This window comes from Leptinotarsa decemlineata, unplaced genomic scaffold, assembly GCF_025532065.1.
Source record: "Leptinotarsa decemlineata unplaced genomic scaffold, Ldec_3_MD MMD2_tig00000008_RagTag_RagTag, whole genome shotgun sequence".
Classification (NCBI taxonomy): domain Eukaryota; kingdom Metazoa; phylum Arthropoda; class Insecta; order Coleoptera; family Chrysomelidae; genus Leptinotarsa; species Leptinotarsa decemlineata.
Window position 1 is genome coordinate 12,037,707 of NW_027412537.1, and position 24,201 is coordinate 12,061,907.

The 24,201-nt window shown below is 35.8% G+C and overlaps 1 protein-coding gene across 1 annotated transcript in view; it reads left to right on the forward strand.

Moving 5' to 3' along the window:
• Sox21b (SRY-box transcription factor sox21b) overlaps positions 1-24,201 on the forward strand; it is a 113,112-nt gene that overhangs the window by 24,146 nt on the left and 64,765 nt on the right. Inside the window, exon 3 of the mRNA XM_074171075.1 lies at positions 13,114-13,308. Within this exon, the coding sequence (XP_074027176.1) occupies positions 13,114-13,308 (195 nt within the window). The remainder of the gene's footprint in view (positions 1-13,113; positions 13,309-24,201) is intronic.

Genomic DNA, 24,201 nt, shown 5'->3' on the forward strand with positions numbered 1-24,201 from the left:
TTATCAAACCTCCACTAATTGGACCGAGCACCCCGTGTTTGGAAACAGGGTTTCTGAACATATTTACCCTTCAAATAACCAAGCGCTGTCTAAAATATTTGTTTGTCCAAAGGCGCCACACGTTTTGTTTGGTTTCCAGTAGTAAGTTGCGTTTACAAACTTGGACAGTAGAAAAATAGATCATGTAAAAAAAGTGGATGTTGTTGAAGTGATCCTGATGATTTCACTAATTCAATATTGTTTTATTTCGTTTCACCATGTTATAAAATGAGTTTGGATTTCTTTTATGCAAAAACATTGCGCACCAATTGCTATGGAAGATACTAAAGTTTGAATAGGCATAAAATGAAATCGTGTTATTTTGGTCAATGTCCATCAATCCAGTGTAAATGTAGATCTTGATTCGGCAAGAAAAATAAACGTGTTTCGGGAATGATGCAGAATATCATAGCTCGCGCTATCATTTATCATGTCACTAGTTTCAATATCAAGAAATAAAATTAAGGTGTACAAATTGGCCAATCCAGTCGTATAGTCAGTCATAACTCTCTCAGAACAACAACAGAAACTAAAACTGAGACAGAGACTTCAGACAAAGGCTATGAAGTTTAAATTGACTCTTAGATACTGACTAGAAAGATAGTAGAACCGAAAATCACCAACATTTCCTACAACTTTTTTGGTATACTGAGTAAGATTCTTATAGAAGATTCATAAGCATCAATAAGATTAAACAATTAATGATAATGATGAAGAAATGAGAATTGAAACTTTCAATGTTTTTACCACTTTTATTTTTAACTAACGCTACTGCACTTTCGTCCTATAAGGACATTTTCAAACTTATGCAGTGGTTCAGTACATTAGCCCTTATTTACCACCCTTGTAGGTACTAATAGATGTACTTGGCTTGATTGAGTACCTGAATGTACAGTTTACAATGCGGATGTGCCAATTTGAAAACCGGTGATTGAACTAAATCGATTCGATCATTTAACAGGTTGCACCCGCAATGTTTATGCTTGTGAATTTCCAAGGATTCCAAATAATTGAGTTTGTAATCCTTCCTTGCATAGTGGAAAATTTCCGTATCGTTTAGATTCGGAAACTTGTGCTTGCCATAGAATGGTTTGAAAACGTCGAATTTTTCCTAGTCTGAAGGATCTTTCATGTTCAGCATACCGTTTTTGTAAATTTCGACCACATTGTCCCACGTGAACACTATTACACATAATTACAACATTTAGCTTATAAACTCCAGATTTCTCCAACTTGTCCACCTTATCTTTGGCATTGAAAAGAAAATCAGATAACCTGGCGTGTGATCTGAATGCCACTTCCACATTGTTTTCTCTGAAGAAACCTGCAATTATCTCTGTTCTCTTTCTAAAATATGTTGGAGTTACCCATTTCTTGATTTTTGGTTGTTTGACCTGAAGGTATATTAATCTGAAAGTGAATTTACGGTTTTATTTTCTGACTAACTTCTGCATTATGACCTATCTGTGTAATTATATCAATTTCCATAGCTAGCAAAGGCAGTGAAAATGCTCTGTGCAACATTGAATTGTAGGCTGCTAATTTATGACTGTCTGCTTGGAAAGAATCGCTTGGGATGGTAATGTCTGTATAGCTAGGTTTTCTGAAAACACTGAACTCAAATTTATTTTGATTGTGTGTAATGGTCAGGTCTAAGAAATGTATCTGTTTCTCTATCTCTGTCTCGAGTGTAAACTGAATGTTGCTATTGAGATTATTCACGAATGTCATAAATTGGTTCAGCTATCGTGACGTACCTCTGAAACAGGCGAGAATATCGTCTACATATCTGTACCAAAAATGAATATGTTTTTTACCCAGGTTGGAATTTACTATAGTGGTCTCCAAGCTGTTCATAAATATGTGTGCTAAAAGTGGACTAAGGGGTGAGCCCATTGGTGAACCTGAATCCTGAGATAACACAGATAATTGCGGATTTCTTCAGAAAAAAACAATGTGGAAGTAGCATTCAGACCACATGCCAGGTTATCTGATTTCCTTTTCAATGCCAAAGCTAAGGTGGACAAGTTGGAGAAATCTGGAGTTTATAAGCTTTAGTGTTCGGAGTGTAATAGTGTTTATGTGGGACAGTGGTGGCAGGCGAATTTATTTTAAACATCATTTACAATGCACATACGGTTAGTTGGTGTGAGGATGGATGCACCTAAGTAACCTAAGTATTGGTGTTGTGCTTTACATCCACCATAATTGCAAAATTGCAGTCTATTGTATTACTACAGTCTCTTCATAGATGTGAATTATGTTATTTTCCGGTTGATCGTTCTGGTGTTCCCCAGGGATCCATATTGTCTCCAACCTTCGCTGACGACAGCACACTTACCTCGTCATTACATTTGGATTCGTGGACATTGGCTGCGGATGCATATCTTCACCGGCAGCTGGAGGATGAATATCTTAATGATGATCTAGAAATAATTTTGATTTGCAGTGAATGTAACCAACCAGGTTCAATTGAATGTCACAAAAACCCAAGCATCGGTTTTCTCCAAAAAGATAAATATCTCCGAACCGGATATAATAATGTCAGCTCAGACAATTCCGCTATCTGCTTCGATAAGTTTGTTGGGGGTTAAAATGAACACCAATATGTCGTTGCACAATCAAGTTGCTGGAATTGCAAAGGCTGCTTCTCAAAAGCTTGGAACACTGTTTCGAACCAGAACACACCTCAGCAACTTTTGATGCTGTTTAAAGCTCAGATCAAACCTTCTTTGGAGTACTGTTCTCATGTATGGAGCTCCACCCCCAAATATACCCTGAAGCTGTTGGATTCCATCCAGAAAAGAGCCATCTGCCTGATTGGAGACGCTCACATCAATTGCAACCTTGATAGGTCTCAGTCTATCGAAGAAAGGTTTGAGAATTGTCCCTCTTTTATAGATACTTCCACGGCACATTTGATTCCACCAAGAGCGGTACATATCAGAATTACGCGACGGGCTGTGGCTGTTCATCGTTTTGAGGTCCAACAAAGTACACCTCGAATTTCACTGTTTAAGAACTCTTCCATTTGGAGAACGACGTTTATGTGGAATGAACTTTCTGAGAACGTTTTTTCAAATGGATTTAATCTCAAGCGATTCAAATCCAATGTGAATCACTACTTTCGCACAGGCACCGCTCTAAGAGCACCGTAAGGATGTTTCTGTAGTGTTTGTGTTTTGTTATGAAAAAAGGGTAATTATGATGCATTTGGTTTTTTCACATTTAGATTAAGAAGGTTGTAATCAAGCCATATCTGGATATCTCTCAGATATGCATTGTTGCATTTTATAATTACAATCTTTGAGCACTGGCAGATTCCCGAAGGAACTCAAGAGCAGTGTCCTTGTGCCAATTCAGAAAGTCCCTAACACAAATAAATCCTGGGAATTTAGACCAATCAACACTTTGCCTTGTATTGAAAAAATATTGGAACTCGCAGTTTATAATCAACTCATTGAATATCTAGAAAATAATGATATTTTACTAAAATATATCAGTCAGGTTTCAGAAAACACCATTCATGTGAGTCTGCATTACAAGTCACAATATCAAAATAGAAAGAATCAATAGATAAGGGACGTTATATTATAGCCGTATTGGCAAAGTATTGGTATCAGGGAAACTGTTTTGTTATGGCTGACTGATTATTTATCACAACGCAAACAGGTAACCAAAATAAAGGATTCAGTGTCATTATCTCGCGATGTCATTTTCGGGGTACCTAAGGGCAGTGTTTTGGGACCTATAATATTTTTAATCTACCTGAATGATATAGATACCATACATGGTTGTGATTTCATGAACCTTTTTGCAGACGATACTTTGTTATCAATTTCAGGAGATACAGAAACAGTAGCTGATCAAATGAATAATGAACTAAGAAATGTTTTCAAGTACATGAATCTCAATAAACTAAAACTCAACACCTCCAAAACAAAATATATGATCTCATCAACTGGTTTTAAGCTATCACTCATCAACAATCTCAACATAAGATTACATATTGTAGGTGATGTAATAGAGTTCGTAAGTGAATTCAAATACTTAGATTTCGTGGTGGATAATCGTTTATCTTTTCATGTTCATTTTGATTATATATAAATATAGAGAAATTACTAAAAAAATTTATTTTTCCACAAGAATTTCATCTCAGCTTTCGATGTACTCAAAAATTACATAATACAATTGTATAATCAACCCCATTTTGATTATTGTGCTAGTCGTTTATACTCATTGGACCAAAATAAGGTATCGGCTTTACAAAAATTACAGAATCGTGGAATGAGGAGTATTTTACAAGTGAATAGTTATTCTAGTATATCAAACATGTTGAGTACATTGCAGTGGCTGTCTGTTTTCCAGAGACTGTACGAGTTAGCAATGATATTCATTTTCAAACTAACAACTAACTTTCTTTCAACTTATTTTCAAGAATTCTTTATATATGAATCTTAAATCCGTAACCATTTAATAAGAGCGAGTAGCTCCCAAAAATTCCACCTTCCTAATATAACTAATTTGACTATTACGATGAAGTCTTTATTCCATAAAGATTTAAATGATTATTACAAACTCCCACTTTCGTTGAAAGATTCAATAAATGTTAATTCAAAAACAAACTCATGAATTATATAAAATATCATCCTTGATTTTCTTTATCTGTTTGGTAATATACTTATTATGTATATCCTCATGTTAAAACCATTCTGGAATCAGTGAAAAATGGTTTTTATTATTTTTTTCCTCTATATGTATGTATATTAGGATGTCCTATAGAAATCCATGAATATTATTATTAATTTTCTGGTCATCGTTGCGAGTGTATGTAATAAAGTAATTCACTGGAAATAAATAATCATAACAACGGAAGTCTTGTCTTTAGTCTTTTCTCTAACAATGCGTTATACAACGAGTTCATTAACATTTCATGGGGATGAACTTCTCATGAAACTGCATCAAAGTTTGTGATGAATGGAAAAACTCTGGATGGACACTGCTTCACAGTATAACCAACCTCTTGATATGAAAATTTACCAAAAAATTCTAGCAGAAATACATTCTCCCTCAATTTTTGCCCAACCAAAATAATTTCTCTCCAAATGACATTTTCGTCAATCCATAGTATTACTACATATCCTTCGAAATAGCTCAGACCAAGAGTAGGAACAGTGAAGCTGAGATAAGCATATACTTTGATTGATGAGCGTGCGCATTGCCATCGTCTTGCCTAATTTGTTTCTTTGATTAGCATCACAACAATACAATGACTTTTTCCTGAAATTTGCGAAAAAATTAATGAACTTGGAATATTACATTTGATCGGAAAACCCTAAATTTCAGTTCCATTCACAGAGAGTTGTGAAAAATCAACTCGTCACTCATACCCCTTCACAAGAAACAATACTCTGTCGAAATAAACGAGACTCCTCCGTCGGAGGAAAGAGCATTAAATTATCTTTTGAGCGAAAATGAGAAAGCAAACAAAAGACCATCATGGCTTGTAATTAATTCTTATCTCGCTCTAGGAGACGCGCACAAAGGGTGCTATAGTAGCGCTTCACAAAGTTCTAGACACAAAATGACAAAACACAGCACAAAAAGCACTGTAATGTAATACAGCGTCTCTATTGGACGGGACCAATCGGCCGCTGCATTGTTCTGCCAATGGAGAAACAGGTGAACGGGATCGGGAATAATGAGGGCATTCAGTTGTTTCGTATTCTATCGGAAATGAAGGAATTCGCGACGCTTTCGCGGATTCGTTGTTCGATTGTTTCGAAAGTAAGGGTGGCTCAGAATTTTCTTGGGAGGGGTTTGATGAGAGGGAAATATTGAAGTGAGTAGATAAAGCCGACTGGAATTGAGGTCTAGTTACAAATCCCTTAGTGATTCTCCAAGAGGTCATTGCCTCTCCGTGTTCCTTAATTTCAGGAGAGTAGGTCTTCAATTGGAGACGTTCTTCAAAAGAGGCAATGCACGAAGCTTGGAGATTCCAATGCATCGATAGAAAGGAAGGTGTGTGTGCCAGACTGTGAAGAAACATCAACTCTTGGGAAAAGGGGAGGTTATCGCTGACACCACAGTAAGCCCCTCACCTGTATGGGCTACCCAAGATCCTCAAGAAAAATGTTCCGACAAAAAGGATCATCATTTCAAGAGATTCAGCCACCCGTTATTTATCCAGACTTCTACTTCTAAATTCAACTGCTACAGATACTCGTATATGTCGTCTTCTATGAATAAGTCAAATAATTTAATATATAAATATATATATATATATATATATATATATATATATATATATATATATATATATATATATATATATATATATATATATATATATATATATATATATATATATATATATAATTTTTTTTAGATCCCTTTAGGGAAAAAAAGTTGACGGGTGATTATTAAACGAATGTAACTTACAACAAAATTTATTAAATGGTCAAAAATACTGAGTGCGCATATAAGCAAAACTAAAAAAAAATATGGCTCCTCTTTGGCACCCCGAAAAAAAATCATAAGACAAAAAAAATTTGAATCAGTACAAAGTATGGCCTCCACGCTGGTTTATTACGGCCCTACATCTATCGTGCCCATTCAGCGATTAAAAGCTCTCTCAATTGAAACGTTGTGTGAATGTTCCCTATATGCGGAGTAATTCTTCGTTGAAGCATGTCCCACACATGTTTGATGGGATTCAGGTCCGGTGATTGTGCTGGCCATGGCAATACATCAACTCCTTCGTTGGTGAGCCAGTCAGTCACTAGACGCGCGACATGTGGACGAGCATTATCGTGCATTAGGTGGAAGTTTTCACCAACAGCACCAGCAATCGGACGGACGATAGGTAGAAGAATGGTGTCGAGGTACTGTCGAGCTGTGAGGGAGCGATTTGGAAAAACGAGATCGGTTCTGCCGCCGATCATGATTCCGCCCCATAGTATTACTGTACCACCTCTGTATGTGTGGACTTCCTGGACGTGTCTCAAACGTTCATTATTTCCAGGTCGTCTCCACAGTCTTACTCGACGAGAATCTGGATGAAATCCAAATCTGGATTCGTCTGTAAACAAAACTGTGGCCCAATCATTTGCATCCCAGTTTTGATGTTCTTGACACCACTCTAATCTTCTACCGCGATTGCCTCTCGACAAAGGTGGACATCTAAGTGGCCTTCTGTTGTGGAGATCTGCTTCATGCAGTCTATTTCTGACAGTATCACGACCAATGGTTACCTGGTGCGTCTGCTGCAACACGTTAACCAGCTCAAGTGCTGTGATTGTCGGTTGTCTTCTTGCGGTTAAGACCAAAAATCGGTCTTGAACTGCAGTTGTAGCGCGTCCTCGCCCTGGATGTTGTTCGGCTGGACTGCCAGTTTCACGGAAACGCCGCCACAATCGACTGATAACACTTTGGGAGACCCCCAAACGAAGAGCTGCATCATTTTGTCGCATGCCACCTTGAAGAAGCCCTACAGCTCTATTCATCTCAGCCAATGGTGAGTGATGTTAAAGCACAATATTTCCAGTTTAATTGCTGAGCAAGAACTGCATAGAATGATAGAATGTACAAACACGACACTTTCAGGTTATTCATTCTAGCCGAAAACCTACAATTTGTAGAAAAGTTGATAAAAGATCAGTTACCGTTTTTGCAGGCTTTGTTCAACCCATAGAAATCTACAGGGTGGTCGAGTGTACCAATTTAATCGAAATTAAACGACCTCATGCATTTATTTTTATGATATTTAGTATGTTAAAAATATCCCTAGACTTTTCTATATATATATATATATATATATATATATATATATATTTCTATATGTATATATACATCGGAAAAGTCTGGACATGACCAGCTGTCGAAAGCGCTCGCAGATAATTAAACAGAAGTTAAAGAGCTTCAAATCCTTTTTGTAACTTACATTAATAGTAAAATATATATATATATATATATATATATATATATATATATATATATATATATATATATATATGTATATATATATATATATATATATATATATATATATATATATATATATATATATATATATATATATATATATATATATATATACAGTGCTAGTCAAAAGTCCCCTCCCCCCCTCGTATCTTTTGAACGGGTATACTTCTAATAATGAAATTTGGAGGGTGGAAATAAACGGATGTAGGCTTCTTAACTGGTCATAACAGGTGACGCAATAGTCATAAATGACGTCACAAGGCCACTGTGACCAAAAATTTTAAATGGGACCCTATGGCAAGTGACAGCTCGTTTGAAAGGTATTGAAAATACCTATTCAGTCATACCAATTTTGTTTGGGTTTCGGCTGATTTTGATTGATAAATTGAAGAAATACGAAAATTATAGTTTCGCATTTAATTAATAAAGATTTAAGAACCAGTTCTTATAATAAGTGTTCAAAATGTGCTCCATCTACTTCCTGGCAGTAATGCATCCTATTGCTAAACTCTTGTCGTACTCGTCCCAGTGTGTCAGCGGAAATTGCCCTACATTCTTCAACAATTCGTTGTTTCAGAATGGCAATACTGACAGGTGCTGTAGCGTAAACCTTAGATTTCAAGTACCCCCATAGAAAAAAATCTAATGGTGTAAGGTCCGGTGACCGAGCTGGCCATTCGATCGAACCTCGTCGTCCAATCCATCTACCACGATATTCTTCATCTAGGTAACGTCTTACTGCACCGTAATAGTGTGCAGGAGCACCATCTTGTTGAAACGTTATTTCCAAGTTGTCGAATTCATCTGGATTATCTTCTAGAATTTCAAGAATTAACGCCTCAATATCAGTTTGTAACATCTCCAGATACAATTCACCGGTTAAGTTAGCATTGAGAAAAAGAGGCCCAACTATGTGGTTTCCCAAAATACCTGCCCAAACATTTACTTTTTCTAGAAATTGAGTATGTTTTTCACGAAAGATGTGAGGATTTGTGTCACTCCAATACCTCACATTTTGAGTGTTAACATTTCCATTGAGAAAGAAAGTACTTTCGTCACTAAAACAAATTGTCTGTATGTAGCCTGGTTGTTGGTTCATTTTATCGGACATAGTTTCACAGAATTCTAGTCTTCGGTCGGGGTCATCATCTGAAAGTTGGTGCACCATTTTTAATTTGTATGGATGAAATTTGTTTTTAGCCAACACCCTATGTACTGTCCTTTGACTGACTTCACAGATAGACGCAACTTGGGCTGTGGAAGAAGTAGGGTTCACTACCATTTCTCCAAGTATGTCAATTTTTTTGTCATCACTAATTGTTGGTCGACCAGATCGTTTGGCATCTTGAACACTACCTGATGCTTCAAACTTCCGAAGAAGCTCCCTCAAATAAACCCTCGATATAGGGCGATCGGGGTACCTCTCATTAAACAGTCGTTCCGCTGCATGGAAATTGTTTCTACATTCACCAATTATTAAGATAGCTGCTACTTTGTCGGCTACAGTACGTACCATTTTGCCTATGTAAACACTTAAACGTCTCGTTAAACAATAGCTTAGGTAAATTTTCAAGGTATAAACACTTTTGACAAGTAGATAATTCAAACACGTCAACCTTTTTGACAATGAACCAGAGGCGTACTTTAAAATCTTTATTAATTAAATGCGAAACAATAATTTTCGTATTTCTTCAATTTATCAATCAAAATCAGCCGAAACCCAAACAAAATTGGTATGACTGAATAGGTATTTTCAATACCTTTCAAACGAGCTGTCACTTGCCATAGGGTCCCATTTAAAATTTTTGGTCACAGTGGCCTTGTGACGTCATTTATGACTATTGCGTCACCTGTTATGACCAGTTAAGAAGCCTACATCCGTTTATTTCCACCCTCCAAATTTCATTATTAGAAGTATACCCGTTCCAAAGATACGAGGGGGGGAGGGGACTTTTGACTAGCACTGTATATATATATATATATATATATATATATATGTATATGTATATGTATATGTATATATATATATATATATATACATATATATATATATATATATATATATATATATATGTATATATATATATATATATATATATATATATATATATATATATATCTTTATTTAGTTGAGAAACTAATTAATTTTTAATAGTTAATACATTGTCGCATTATAAATAAAATAATATCAACATGAAAGAAACATTCCGATTAAAAATACATATGTATAAATAAAAAGTTACATAAGAAAGTTATGCATAGGAATATACTATACTTTCATTGTTTCATTAAGAAATCCTTTAATCGTCTTTTGAATATATTTATCGAACCACTGTCTTCAATTTCTGATGGGAGGTCATTAAAACAATCTACTTCTCCTCTGTTTCTAGTATTATGCCCATGTATTTCAGCCACATAAGTTAATTTATTCTGTAGATATACATGTGAATATCCAATTTTGATTTTAAAAATAAAAATTAGTGTTTGGTACTCGAAGAGTTTCTTCACTGGTACTGGTATTGAAGGGTTTGCAACATATTTGCTATGGGTGTTATCCTCGAACATTGTAAGAATATTCGCATAGCACGATTGTGCATATTTTGTAGTCTATTTAGTTTAATTTTGATTGAGAAAAAACAGAATGGTAGAACAATAATTCAAATATGGAAGGATTGTGGAGTTGTAGACTAATAATTTAGACTACTGGGTCATATATGGGGAACATCTTCTTAAATAGTTGATTTTGTGAGCTATTGTTTTGATAACTTGATTACAATTTTCCTTGAATTTCAAGTTGCTGTCAATAGTTACACCCAAGTACACGAATTTGTTTGCCTTCTCTATACTACTGTCATTCAATCGTAGAAGTAGGTTTTCATTATTATGATCTCTATGTTTCCCTAATAACATCCATTTTGTTTTATTTACGTTCACCTACAGCAAATTTGCAGAGCAATATCTATACACCCTTTCAAGACTAGCGTTTATAGTATCAACACACTCATGTACATCTTCACTACTGAAGTACAGTAGGGTATCGTCGGCAAATAAGTGAATTCTACATTCTTCTGCTATGGTTACAATGTCATTTGTCAAGTTACTAGAGGCAGTGGAGGTCACAGAATAAGACGAGTTATAGAGCAAGATTCCAGGGCCCAAGATCCCAGAAATGAAATGTATAGAGTAACGTAGTGTTAGTACATACTGTGGGTGTATGCATACCTGCTAGCTTAGGCCGATGGTAATTCACAGGTACCAGGTGCTAATGGTAGGTAAAAATAGTACTTACATTTATTAACGTCCCAGTGCTGATTTTCACGAATGTTTTAAGAAATATTATTATTATCATTTCGGCATTGGTAATTTTTACCAGACGCTTTAAAGTTTTCCAAAGGCTAATGACTGTTATGATACATCCAGTGTCAAAATCGTTACCGTTGGTCCAATTACCAGTTGTATACCTCTAACAAGAAACTGAAAAAAATACAATTTACCTGATGGGTCATCACTCAAATGACATTATAATATATTTCACAGCTGATGTATTCCTTCACATTAGGAATATTTCAAAAACACTTCCTCTCAAACACCGTTATGATATCTAAAAATAATTAACTACAATCGTGGCTTGACAATAGGGTCACTTTCACTTTTTCAATTCAAAAAATGAAATCGGCACTTAATTTTGGGGGATTCTTCGGAACACATTCCAGAAGCTGTTCAGCGGGTTGAGCGGTGGTACACTCGACCAGATATGTGAATTGTGGAGCTGGCAAAAAATCGAAATTAATTACTGGTGTTTCCTATCGTGAAAATTCAATTATTTTTGTGGTTGCTTGTATTCATCCATCCGATTATGTCGTACAAGTATGAAGGATGAAAAACCCATTAAAAATTACATGGTGTACTTATTCAACACTAAATTCACCAAACAAATTATTGTAACTGTAATCATAAAAAGTAAAAGCTTTGAAATAGCTATGCAAAGGAAGAAATGAAATTGTTTTTGTTTGCGCGGATCATGTTAATATAAATACATCACATTCATTTCAAAGTGATAATAAAATTAAAGCATATACGCCTAATGAGGAATACGGCGGTCAAAACTTTATATATTACATTCTTATACATTCAAATCAATTGCTTCACTTTTATTCCTCGTCGCTGTGAAATAGCTATGCAAAGAAAGAAATGAAATTGTTTTTGTTTGCGCGGATCATGTTGATATAAATACATCACATTCATTTCAATTAAAGCATATACGCCTAATGAGGAATACGGTGTTCAAAACTTTATCTATTACATTCTTATACATTCAAATCAATTGCTTCTTTTTTATTCCTCATCGCTGCTGGACTTTACAAATGCACAATCGATCATGTTGTCAAAAAACATACTGTCTCTTTGATAATTCTAACTTCGCTGTAGGTTGAATTTGACAGATGTCACTTTTCAGCCACTAAAACGATATGAAGCAACATCTCCATAGTATACAGATACACTAAATATATTTTTCACTTTTGTAAACAGTCTTGAAATTAATATCCTGGATACTGTTGGGATCACTGGGTATTATATATTTTTATGTAACGTGATTGGGCGATGTTTGAAAGTCAACTATGAAGTAAAGTGAAGAAACGTTTGCAACGAAAATGACATGGCGCAGTCAGTAGGATTTGATTCATCTTCTCTTGCATATCTTCATTTACTCGCTGTAATTAGATTCCTTTGGTACAGTCTTCCATTATTGTATCTTATGACCAAGTCAATTGGCGCCAATTTTATCTGGGAAAGAGATCATGTTGTGTACCAACACAACAGATTTCAAACATATTTTTTTAAACGATATAAATAGAAAATTGTTTCAAATTATGAAATGAGCCATGAAGGGGTAGATGTTGGAATCTCTGTGTGTTTAGTTTATTGTTTGATGTTATGTAATTGGTTGATGTTTGAAAGTTATTTAAAAAATAAAGTATCAGAAAGAAACGTTCACACTTTAGGAATATTAATTCACAATCAAGATCTTTCATCTCTATAATCCCTTGGTCAATGAATAATTCGTTCATTCACCCTCTTTCTTATTTTCAGGAGCGGAATGGAAACTCCTGACAGAAGACGAGAAAAGGCCTTTCATCGACGAAGCTAAACGATTACGTGCGATGCATATGAAAGAACATCCAGATTACAAATACCGTCCGCGACGTAAGCCGAAAACCCTCAGGAAAGAGGGCTATCCCTATTCAATACCCTATCCGTCCGTACCTATGGATGCTCTGAGGGCAGGTCAGTATAAGTTTTTAATTTTGGATAACTTGAATATATGAACCATTACTACGTCAAAGAAGATCTCATTCCCAGCAGAATGTTGGAGTTCCTCAAGGGTCAGCGTATGGTCTGTTGTTTCTGTCGTACATTTTGTCGGCAATACGTCTTGCTCCCACAGTGGGAGAAAATCTCCACGTTGTTGGTTATCTTTGCACGTCATTCCTCTTGTTCATACTACTAGGTCGTTTTTCAACTTTAGAAGTATCCATTACTTGTTAGTGTTATTGTGTTCTCGACATTGGTGTTGTGTCCATTCGCCAATACGTGTTGGAAGAGAAGAAACGAGGTGCCTTTTCCCTTGACTGATAATTTGTGTTTATTCTTGCGTATGTTGATTAGCCTGTTGGTGTGGCCGATGTAAGTCTTGCCAGTCTTGACATGATACTTCGTAAAGTCCTTGGGACTCCAGTGGTATCTGATCCTTTGCATTACGGAACATAGACCTTGTTGTACGTTCTGGTTCGAATGATGTTGCTATGTTGTGTTGGCGGAAAATTCTGCTGATTTTGCATGTGGTTCCTTTAATATATGATAGAAGGTTATTATGGCCACTGTTTCTTGGATTTTCTATTATAACTATGTGTCTTTGGAAGCTGTTTCTATAATTTTCTCAGAGTAGTCATTCATCCGTATTGTTCATCGATAGTGTTTACCTCTCGATGGTGTTCAACGAACATTGACAACTAACTACTCAGAGAAAATTATTATAAAGACTTCCAGGACGGTACATAAACAGCAGAGAACCCAAAATTTCACACTTTACCTAAAATTCTTGAACCCGAATGATTGATTTGAACATTTCATTGGAAAGAGAGGAGAGTGATTTCGTTTGAATATAATGTACTGTTGTACCAAGCCATATATTGAACGAAACAATCTGGAAAATATTTTGTATTTTTCTGAAGATGATTCATGTATTTTGATAAACAATTGATATAGATATTGTACACTATTCAATCTATTATGTCGTTCCAAAAAACAATTTTCGGGTTGATTCGTGCGAAAAACATATAACTTTCATTTATTCATGAACTCCGTCCTAAAATATCAGGGATAACGCTTTTGTTTCATGGAATAACATGTTTCTATTATATCCAAAAAAACGTTCAAATGTGAAAAATCCAAACAAAGGTCCCTTTGAATATGGGATTCATACAAAAATATTCGATTCATAATGGACGATGGAAAATGCTAAAGTTTTATAAACGTCAAATTCAGAATTAAATTTTTCCATTTCGAAACAAAAGTATTACACAAATGTTTTCATGTTTCACTTTGAATTCATCCATAATCGACGAATGCGTTGTAAAAATTGTTTTTGTAATTTTTTCTGTCTGACAAATTCTGTAGAAAAAATTTAAAATACAATTGGTGTGAGTTTTTAACAACTGTTCCATTTTTTAACATATAGGTAACGATTCATAGAGAAAAAAATCTAACTAGCAGTAATTGAAAAAAATTATACAAAACCAAGTAACTCATTTGAGGTTTGAGTTTTCTGTTAATCAAGCTACTTTTGATCATGAGGAAAAGAAGAGTTCAATCGTTGCATTCATTATCAGGACTAGTACCACTGATAGGGGTAGATCGAAACAGCACTGTCTTTGGCTAAAAAAATTAAATCTTATAAAACACTTATAAACCACAAATGATTATGACTCCAACAGAATATCAACCACTATCATTCTCACAGTTAGCACAATTTTTCTGGATAAAAAACAACTATGCATTTCAGTAGGATTGTACACCAGCAGATTTTACTCAGTCAGTCCTAGAGCATATTAGAAACGGAGCTTAGCAGCTTTCTGGAGCATAAAAGAAGCCTTCAAGAAAGGTTGAGCTACTTGCTGTACATCTTAGTCAGTTCTGGAGCATCTTAGAAGTCCGAAAGGAAGTTTCATCAACTTGCCAAAGACTTTACTATTTTTTGGAGCACAAACGAACCTTAGTCACTTCTGAAGTATAAAAGAAGTCTGTAAGAATGAACAAGTTGCAAAAGGCATAAATCAGTTTTGGAGCAAGAAAAAAGACTTCAAAAAATGTAGAACAAGTATTCCTAAGTCAGTTCTGGAGCATAAAAGAAGCCTTTAAAAAAGGTTGAATGACTTGCAGTTGAGCTTAGTCAGTTCTGGAGTATATAAGAAGCCTGTAAGGAAGAACAACTTGCAGATGACATTGATCTGTTTTGGAGCATGAAAGAAGCCTGTTAAAAAGGGTTACCTACTTGCTAAGTCAGTTCTGGGGCCAAAAAAAAGGTTGAATAACTTGAACCTTTTAACGTGTTAGGAATCACACGTTTCTGGAGTATGAAAGAAACCAGGAAGAAAATACAATTTGTATAACACATCAATCAGTTTTGGAGCAAAAAAGAATCCTGTAAAAGGTTGAACCATTTGCAGTAGTCCTTAGTCAGTTCTGGAGCAGGAAAGAAGTATTCGGCAGCTGATTAACGGCAGCTGATTAACGGAAAAACAGATTTTAAAACAGATTTTAAAACAGACAGATTCAAGAAAGGTTGCTGATGACTTGCTGCTGAGCTTAGTATGAGAAGCCTGTAACCGAGTTGAATTACTTGCAGAAAAAAGACCTTAGTCCCTTCTAAAGAACGAAAGGAAGCCTGTGAGAAAGAACAACTTGCAGAAGAAATTATTCAGTGTTGGAGCATGAAGAAAGCCTGCAAAAAAGGTTGAACGACTTGCTAAATCGGTTCTGTAGCATAAAAGGAGCTCGAAATGAAGGTCGAATACTTTGAGGAAGACTTCAGTCAATTTTGAAGCATATAGGAAGTCTTTAAGGAAGGTTGAATAATTTACAGAAACCTTGGTCATTTCTGGAGATTAAAAAGAGCCTGTGAGAAAAAACAATTTGTAGAACACGTCAATTAGTTTTAGAGCATAAAAGAAGCCTGTAAAATAATTGAACAACAATTTGCAGTGAACCTTAGTCAGATCTGAAGCATATAAGAAGCCAGTAAGAGAGATTGAATAACTGAAGGCCTCAGACAGTTCAGAAGCGAAAGCAAATTCTTGTGAGGAAGAGCGACTTGCAGAAGTCTGGAGCATATGAGCGTAGAAAACCCTAGTTAGTTCAGGAGAACGATTTATTAGCTTCTCTGCTTTATTGTTATTGAGGCTAAGATGGATGGGTCTGACTATTTTTGGGCTATCATTTGGCTGGTATTAGTCTTTCTTGAGACGTTATTAAAGAAGTTTATTTGCTTGATAGTCGAAATTTTCCAAAGTTGGACTGTCTTCAATCGAAAATCCTAGCAAAATTATTGGTCTTTTCCAGGGGATGATTATGACGCTTCTAACGTGGTCTTCACCAAATAAAAGAATAAACATGAGAACGATTCTATGACATCAGATCTTATTTTGGCGTTATGTATCAGTTGCTTTTGTCTTTTGAAAATGTTTGAATATGTGTGCCTTCTTCAATCAAATGATTCCATAATATCTTCAATAAAAATTGTTTAGATATTCTGTAATTTCAACAGGATATTACAAATTCTAAGAAATATCTGTAATTATTGTTTTACTATTAGCTGCCAGAGTATCTCTTTCTTCGAAAAGTTTGTGGAAGTCAATAAAATCGTTAAAAGTATGAAGAGCAAGAAAAAAATACTACTCAGCAGGCCCGTTGATGAAAACAAGCATTCTCAATTCCCGATGAAAAAACAATAACAGCATGTGGCACTCTTCACTAATTACCACCTAGGATATTCATGATTAATCGTGCTGGCAAATATGACTTGATACTTTCAACAATATTAATAGTGGTAATAAATTATTCAAGTCAATTCTAATGACTGAATCCGTCATGTGAGGTGTTTTCGTTAAGAGTACCTGCATGGTGAACAGGAAAGGACGAGTAATGTTCAGATAGAGAGAAGCATGACTGAGCATATAAAGAAAATTTTACAACTGCACCCCCTTTATTACCAGGTGATGTAATTGAAGAAATCCACCACTTTATTATACCCAGATAAACTATATTCAGAACATTATTATTCAAAATGAGTTATTTTAATCTCATAACCCGAATAGATTTCATAATTTTTCAAAGGCGAAAACCCACCGAAAAAAGACCATGGTTATAATTTTGCATTACAATCCCAGAAAAACTCGATCCAAAAACACATTCATTCCTGTTTCTCAACATATTTACAATTTTCACAATCTTGCCATGAAATTATAAAACAAGAACAAAACTTAATTGGCGCTCCGGGGCGACTTCATTGATTTCAGTGGCGCATTTGCTTTTTCAGCTGCAGGAAAACCCGGAAAAACCTGCAGCACCACATCATCTGAAAATCTTGATCTGCCAATATCCTCTCTCTCATAAAACAAAATATAGGGTGTCTCCAGAGGCTCCACTAAATTCACTGCATCGCCAGAACACTCAGTGACACGACTATCGTCAAACTTAAACCAGTACGTTTTGCCTTTGACCAAGGCGTAATAATGACCAGACTCAACGCCAGAACCACATTGAACAATGACTGCATGAAGATCATAATAGTGGTCTGCTAGATTGAAGTGTTCATCTATTTTGAACCTTCGTAAGAGTTTGGTGCTACCGTCAGAAGTTGAATCATGTTTGAATATCATCAGTGTTATTATTAGATTGACTGGTACCTCAGTAAGATGATTTAGATTTTCAGATGATTTAACAATAAGCTTTACGCGGACTGGTTATTAGTCATATTAGGAAACGCTAGTTGAAGTTCCAGAGTGGTCAGGAGTATTGATTCTGCTATTGTTCTGCTCACGAAGAGTATTCAACAAGAACCCCAAGAATTCGGAGCAATCCTCTTGTTGTCCTAACGACTATCTAGTAGATTTCAAAGACTCCAGTCGGTTGGAGGGAAAGATGACACATTCTTCCGAAACTGCAGCTGCATGAACATGTGTTTGAGTTTGGTGAATAAGTAGGAAACATTTTCGTTCTCGTTCATCATTAAAACCTCGTTCTTGAAATTCTTTGTCATGAACAACACTTGTAAAATGCTATTCATGTAGCAAGTATTTTCTAAATTATCCTGTCAGTTTTTCAAGTTTGGAAAAATCAATTCAAGTAGAGGAAACTAACTGAATGGTGTTAGTGGGGAAATATTTTGGACTGTTCGGATGCTCTTGGATCACATGACACCAAAATACACTTTCAACACAAACTTCGCGGTTGAAGTCTTGAACCGTGAAGAAAGGAGAGTGAACATATATACATTCCAAAAACATGCTCGGCAGAAACACCTGGTTTATAATAATAATAAAAACTAAAGAGAAAGTAGAAGAGATAAAGGAAAATCATCAACATACAGTAATTTTTAGAATAAATCGAGTAGTTATTGATTCTTTCGCGTTAGTGTCGAAATATTAGTCCACTAAACTATGAGTCTACTTTAAACTGTAAAATGTCGGTGAATACTGATGACTCTATGCACTTTTGCCAACGTAACACAAGTTGAACTGATTTGTTGACCAACATCAAACTACTACATAAATAGTGATCCACAAACTTGAAATTAACGAAATAATAAATATCATGTATTCTTCAGAAGATATTTTAATAGAGAAGTCATATTTCTTAGTGTCTTTGGGTTAATAATATTCCACAGTCTGAAAAATAAATGTAGCTGAATCAAAAAAAAGTGTAATCTGTTTAAAATCTGTTTTTTCCGTTAATCAGCTGTTGCCCCCATACGAACGACAACTCTCAGAAGTTGAGAAATTTGTACGAGCTAAGGACTAACGAGGTCTTACCTTTTAACGTGTGATTCCTTACATAGGGCAAACTGAAAAGTTCACGCCAAAAAGTTATCACGTTTTATAAACCACTTTAAGATCCAATTAGTCATTATGAATTTTGCCTTCGAATTGATTTGCCATTCTCTCATTGAATGCAATGTAATGAAGTAGCTCAATGGAGTGAACTAAAAAGTTTGCCCTTTCTACACGTTTATGAAGATATGCATTACAATTTTCATATTTTTCACAATCTAGAGGGTGAAAATACCCAAACGAAGTCGATAGAAAACTCGGATTTCTCGACATCAAACTCTTTACAAACTTTTTGACCAGCTGTCAATTTGAATTGATTTATTCAAAACACCATACCTACTACTAAAAACATAGTTTCCTACAAACATAACAAACATAAATTGACTGTAATGAAGATTAGAAAATTTCTGAGGCAGTAGAAGTAGTTGTTTCGAGTCAATTTTTATGTGCCTTACTTCAAATATTAGATTAGTTTCTGATGTTAGAGAATTTTCGCGGACCTCATGACGGAGGAGCCTAAAAAATAATAAGTGGCGTACAAACAAATTTGTTGAATATTATAAATAATCCTCACTACCTTTCTGAAGTATTTCGCAATGAAACTGTCACTCGGCATTATTGTTTTTACTGGTCCGATACGAATTCAAGAATCTAACAAGATGTTCACACATCCTGGATTTCTGAAACACAGAAACAATTAAACCGAATGAAGAGGAGCATAAAAATAGTCTAGCAAAATGGCAAATGTATCACGTCATTTCATTCATCCGTACTAGGAATCGCACGTTAACAGGCGAAACCTCCTTAATCCTCACCTCGCACATCTTTCGACTTCTGAAAGTTATCGTTCGTTGGGAGCGACAGCTGGTTAACGGAAAAAATAGATTTTTTCTACAGATCCACTAGAAAAAAAGCTCCCATGGAATAAAACCGGAGACTGAAACCAACAATCTAGTGTCTGCTTTGTTGCAGTGATAAAATTATTGTGTGAATATATCGGTCCGAGAATTTGTTTTATTTCTACATGCAAATTCGTGAACCTGGCGTGACTGTTTTCGATGGGCCACCCCTGTATATTGAGTAGAAAATCTCGTAATGATTATTCTCAGGGTTCAGGTCAATTCAGGGGCCCTCTAATATCGTAAACGGTTTTGCCAATCTTTTCAAACAATCGTATACCGCTTCTTCCCCTTTTCAACCAAACTCTGATATTGATAATAATCACTTTCTTGGTATATCAAGCTTCATTGAAAACGAAGTATACGAGGCACTAAGGTCGCTCAAGCCTAAAAAGACCACTGGTCCAGATGACATTTCAGCTTTCATCCTGAAAGATTGTGCACTTGTCCTTGCTCGCGTCCTCTATCTATACTAATTAATATCTGTTTAAGATGCGCTACAATTCCAAGGATCTGGAAATCATCAAAAGTCTGTCCCATTTTCAAGAAAGGAGATAGACGAGATATTTCAAATTATCGGCCTGTCTCTATTATTTGCGAAAGTTTTTGAGATTCTGCTGGAGCGAGTTATATATCGGAATGTTAGTTGCAATATAAGTATAAACCAACACGGTTTTATGAAAAATCGTTCAACGGTCACCAATCTTCTGACTGTAACCCAACATATTGCTGAATCTATTGACAGTAGGGCCCAAACTGATGTTATTTGCACCGACTTTTCTAAGGCCTTCGACAGGCTTGACCATGGCTTTCTACTGAACAAACTAATAGCCTTTGGATTATCTCCATCCTTAATCGCACTCTTTCAGTCCTATCTACGGGATCGAAAACAATATGTTCAGCTCAATGGTTTCAAATCTAGCGAATATAGTGCTTCTTCCGGTGTTCCACAAGGTTCAAATCTGTGACCGTTGCTCTTCAATATGTTCATTAACGATATTGCAGATGTTATAGATGTGTATTTCCTTTTATATGCCGATGATCTAAAACTATACTGCCTCGTTGAAACATAGATGATTGTGTGAACCTCTCAGCAAACGTAGGACGGGTTGTAGAATGGTGTTATCGAAATAACTTGTCACTGAACCCGGATAAATGTCAGGTCATGTCCCTACAGTTTGAAAACGAATATCTTGATCTTTGATTATCCAATAGAAAACGTTTTCCTGGTGAGACCAGAAACATTTACTGATCTTGGCGTCACATTTGACACTGCACTATCATTTAATAGGCATATCGATAATGTTGTAACCTCCTGTCGTTTGTGCAGATTAATTGCACGTAACAGTAGTGATTTCAAAGAAACTTCGACCTTAAAAACTTTCTATGCTTTCATAAGATCAAAGTTAGAATACGCGTCAGTTGTGTGGAGCCCCTTTTATCAATATCACATTGATAGAATAGAAGCAATTCAAAGACGATTTTTAAAACTGCTAAGCCTAAAAACCGATGGCATTTATCCTCCAATAGGAACAACCCACTCTAAATTGCTACAAAAGCATAACTTTTGCAGTCTCGAAAAAAGGCGTGAATATTATAGTGTTGCACTAACCTATAAAATTATCAAAAGCATAGTTGACTGCCCAATATTACTGGAAAAGTTTAATATTTTCATTCCTAGAATCTGTTCCAGACACCCGAGTACTTTCTATATAAAAACATCTCGCACAAATGTTCTGGACAATTCTCCGATCCATACCATGTGTAAAGTGACAAATTCTGTTAGCGATAATTTAGATATATTCAGTTGCAAATTGTCAAATATAAAATCCTTCTTCCTAAAATAATTGTTTTGTCACCTATAATAAATATAAAATGTGTAGTCTTTATAGTCACTTGTTTGTATTGTTTGTAATGTTTGTAGACTTCACAGTCACTTGTTTGTGATGTATTTATTATACTCTGTTATTTCCTGCTCTGTATTTGGGCTATGTCCTGTAGAGTATTGTATTACAAATAAATAAATAAATTCAGCCAAGAAGTTTATTCCGTTCAAGTTGCGAGTTATTACAATTCGGGTGGATGATAAAGAATGTACTACATCCAAATAACAATGGAAGCTCAAAACTGGGAGTGTCTTTTGATTGACTTATTAAAATTCAAAGTGTCTGCAGTAGCCGATTGAAATAGATACCCGATATTGAAACAGTTGAATCCACTGAATTTACATTACTAGTTATGAAAGTGTGCCAAGATCGTGATATCTGGTCTTTTGAAATTTAATATGGTACTTACAGCTAATGCGATCGAATCAATCATTTGCTTTGTTATCGACCATCACATCGAAAAAGTTTGAGAACCGTGTTTGAATTGGAGTTAATTTGTTGGCTTTTACTAGAAAGCTGATCATTATCATCACTATTTCTTCACTGAGATATGTTCTCAGAAGCATTTGATCGATTGTGTAACCGATATTCACTCTTTTTCGGGCTCTACAATTTGAATAGCCACACAATAGTTCTTAAATTATTAACAAACTCGGGAGACAAGCTCAGTTTCACAGGAGACTGAGTCTACATGGTCGTATGAATAAAGAGACTAGAAAAGCAGAAAACTAAAAAACAGGAACTTGTGAGGCGAAATTACAACTTTATATTTATTTTGTATATTATGACAATATCTAGGAGCAAAATCCAATGATTGATATGAGATTTCATAAGCATAAAAATGAAGGAATGTAGGCTTTCAATGTTTTGGATGGTTTCCGAGTTTTGCCGTGGTCTTCTTTGGTTATGATTTCCAAACGTTTCAACTGCAACTGCAGCGCTACTGAAGATGACTGCCGCAGTTACAATCGAAACGTTTGGGAATCATAACCAAAGAAGACCACCGCACGGCAAAACCCGCAAACCATCCAAAACACAAGCACAAAAATGTTTTTGTTCAAAATCTTGTGAAAAAACATGTTCTTTGCGACCAATCTTTTCAAATCCTTACTTTCCTAAGAAGTAGTTCATTAAAATAATTGAAAGTATAAGTGATACATGAATGAAAAATCAGTATTTGAAGATCCACTTCAGTGTTTCCTCTATTTGAATTACAACACCGTTTTGGTTGATGCCTTTTGTTAGTTTCAATTCTTATGATATGTTGAACTTGATGTTCCACAAGGTTACATTTTAGGAGTGTTTTTTTTGAATTCTTTCTGAAGACGTCAGTACTAACATAAATACTTAGGCTGGGTTAGGTTAGGTTAGGCTCATCTAAGTTAGGTTAGGTTAGGTCTGAAGTGAGTGGGTCTGTTCGACCCTCCACCGCAACCCGCAAGTGTTTATTGTGGCTCACACCTATTCACAATCGACCAAATAAACCCAGCTTCTTAACGAAGCCAATTAGTTTGTATGGTGAGTGGTCTTTCAGGTCAGATGGTGAGAGAATGGCTCTGCCGAACTCTAAAAACCTGATTCGGTACCCAGCGGGGCAGGCACAAAGTATATGCTCTGCTGTTTCATCGTTAACGAGGTAGTCGAATAATCAAGGTACAAGAATCCCACCTTGATACCCGCGACAACCTTCCCATATGGAGGTTTTTGCACGTCAGCTACACCTGACGATGCCTTAGATTCAACCGTGCAGGGATTTTTTCGTCTTTGGTTTTGGTGAATCATCAGCTGAGCGCAAACATTTGCTAACCTACTCATAGGGGTTTGTTCCTCCACCTGAGACAGATTCTGCGTACGCCGCTCAAGAATTTGGTGCAAAGCGGTTTCATAAGGTACCCCGCTCTCTAGGAGACGACTCAGTCGTTTCCTGGCTGCACCACCAAACCTTTTTTTAAGGTTCAGTTATTGGATCAGGAGTGGAAGAGTTGAGAAACTCTCGCTCCTGATCTAGACTCACAGGGAGGTCAGTTGGAGTCATAAGCTCGACATCCATCTCCTTTGTAGATTCGCTCCTGATCTAAATTTACAGGGAGGTCAGTTGGAGTCGTAAGCACGAAATCAGAAAGAATTATAAGTTTACTCTGTCCATAAAAGTCCCACGAGTAGCTAGGGAAAGAAGGTCAATCACGGTAGAGGGTGCTCGGTATCTCAAAGGTTCCGTAGAGACAGCTGATAGGCTCAGTGTCATTCATCCCCTCGGCACGGGTACACACACCTTAGGATTGAGCC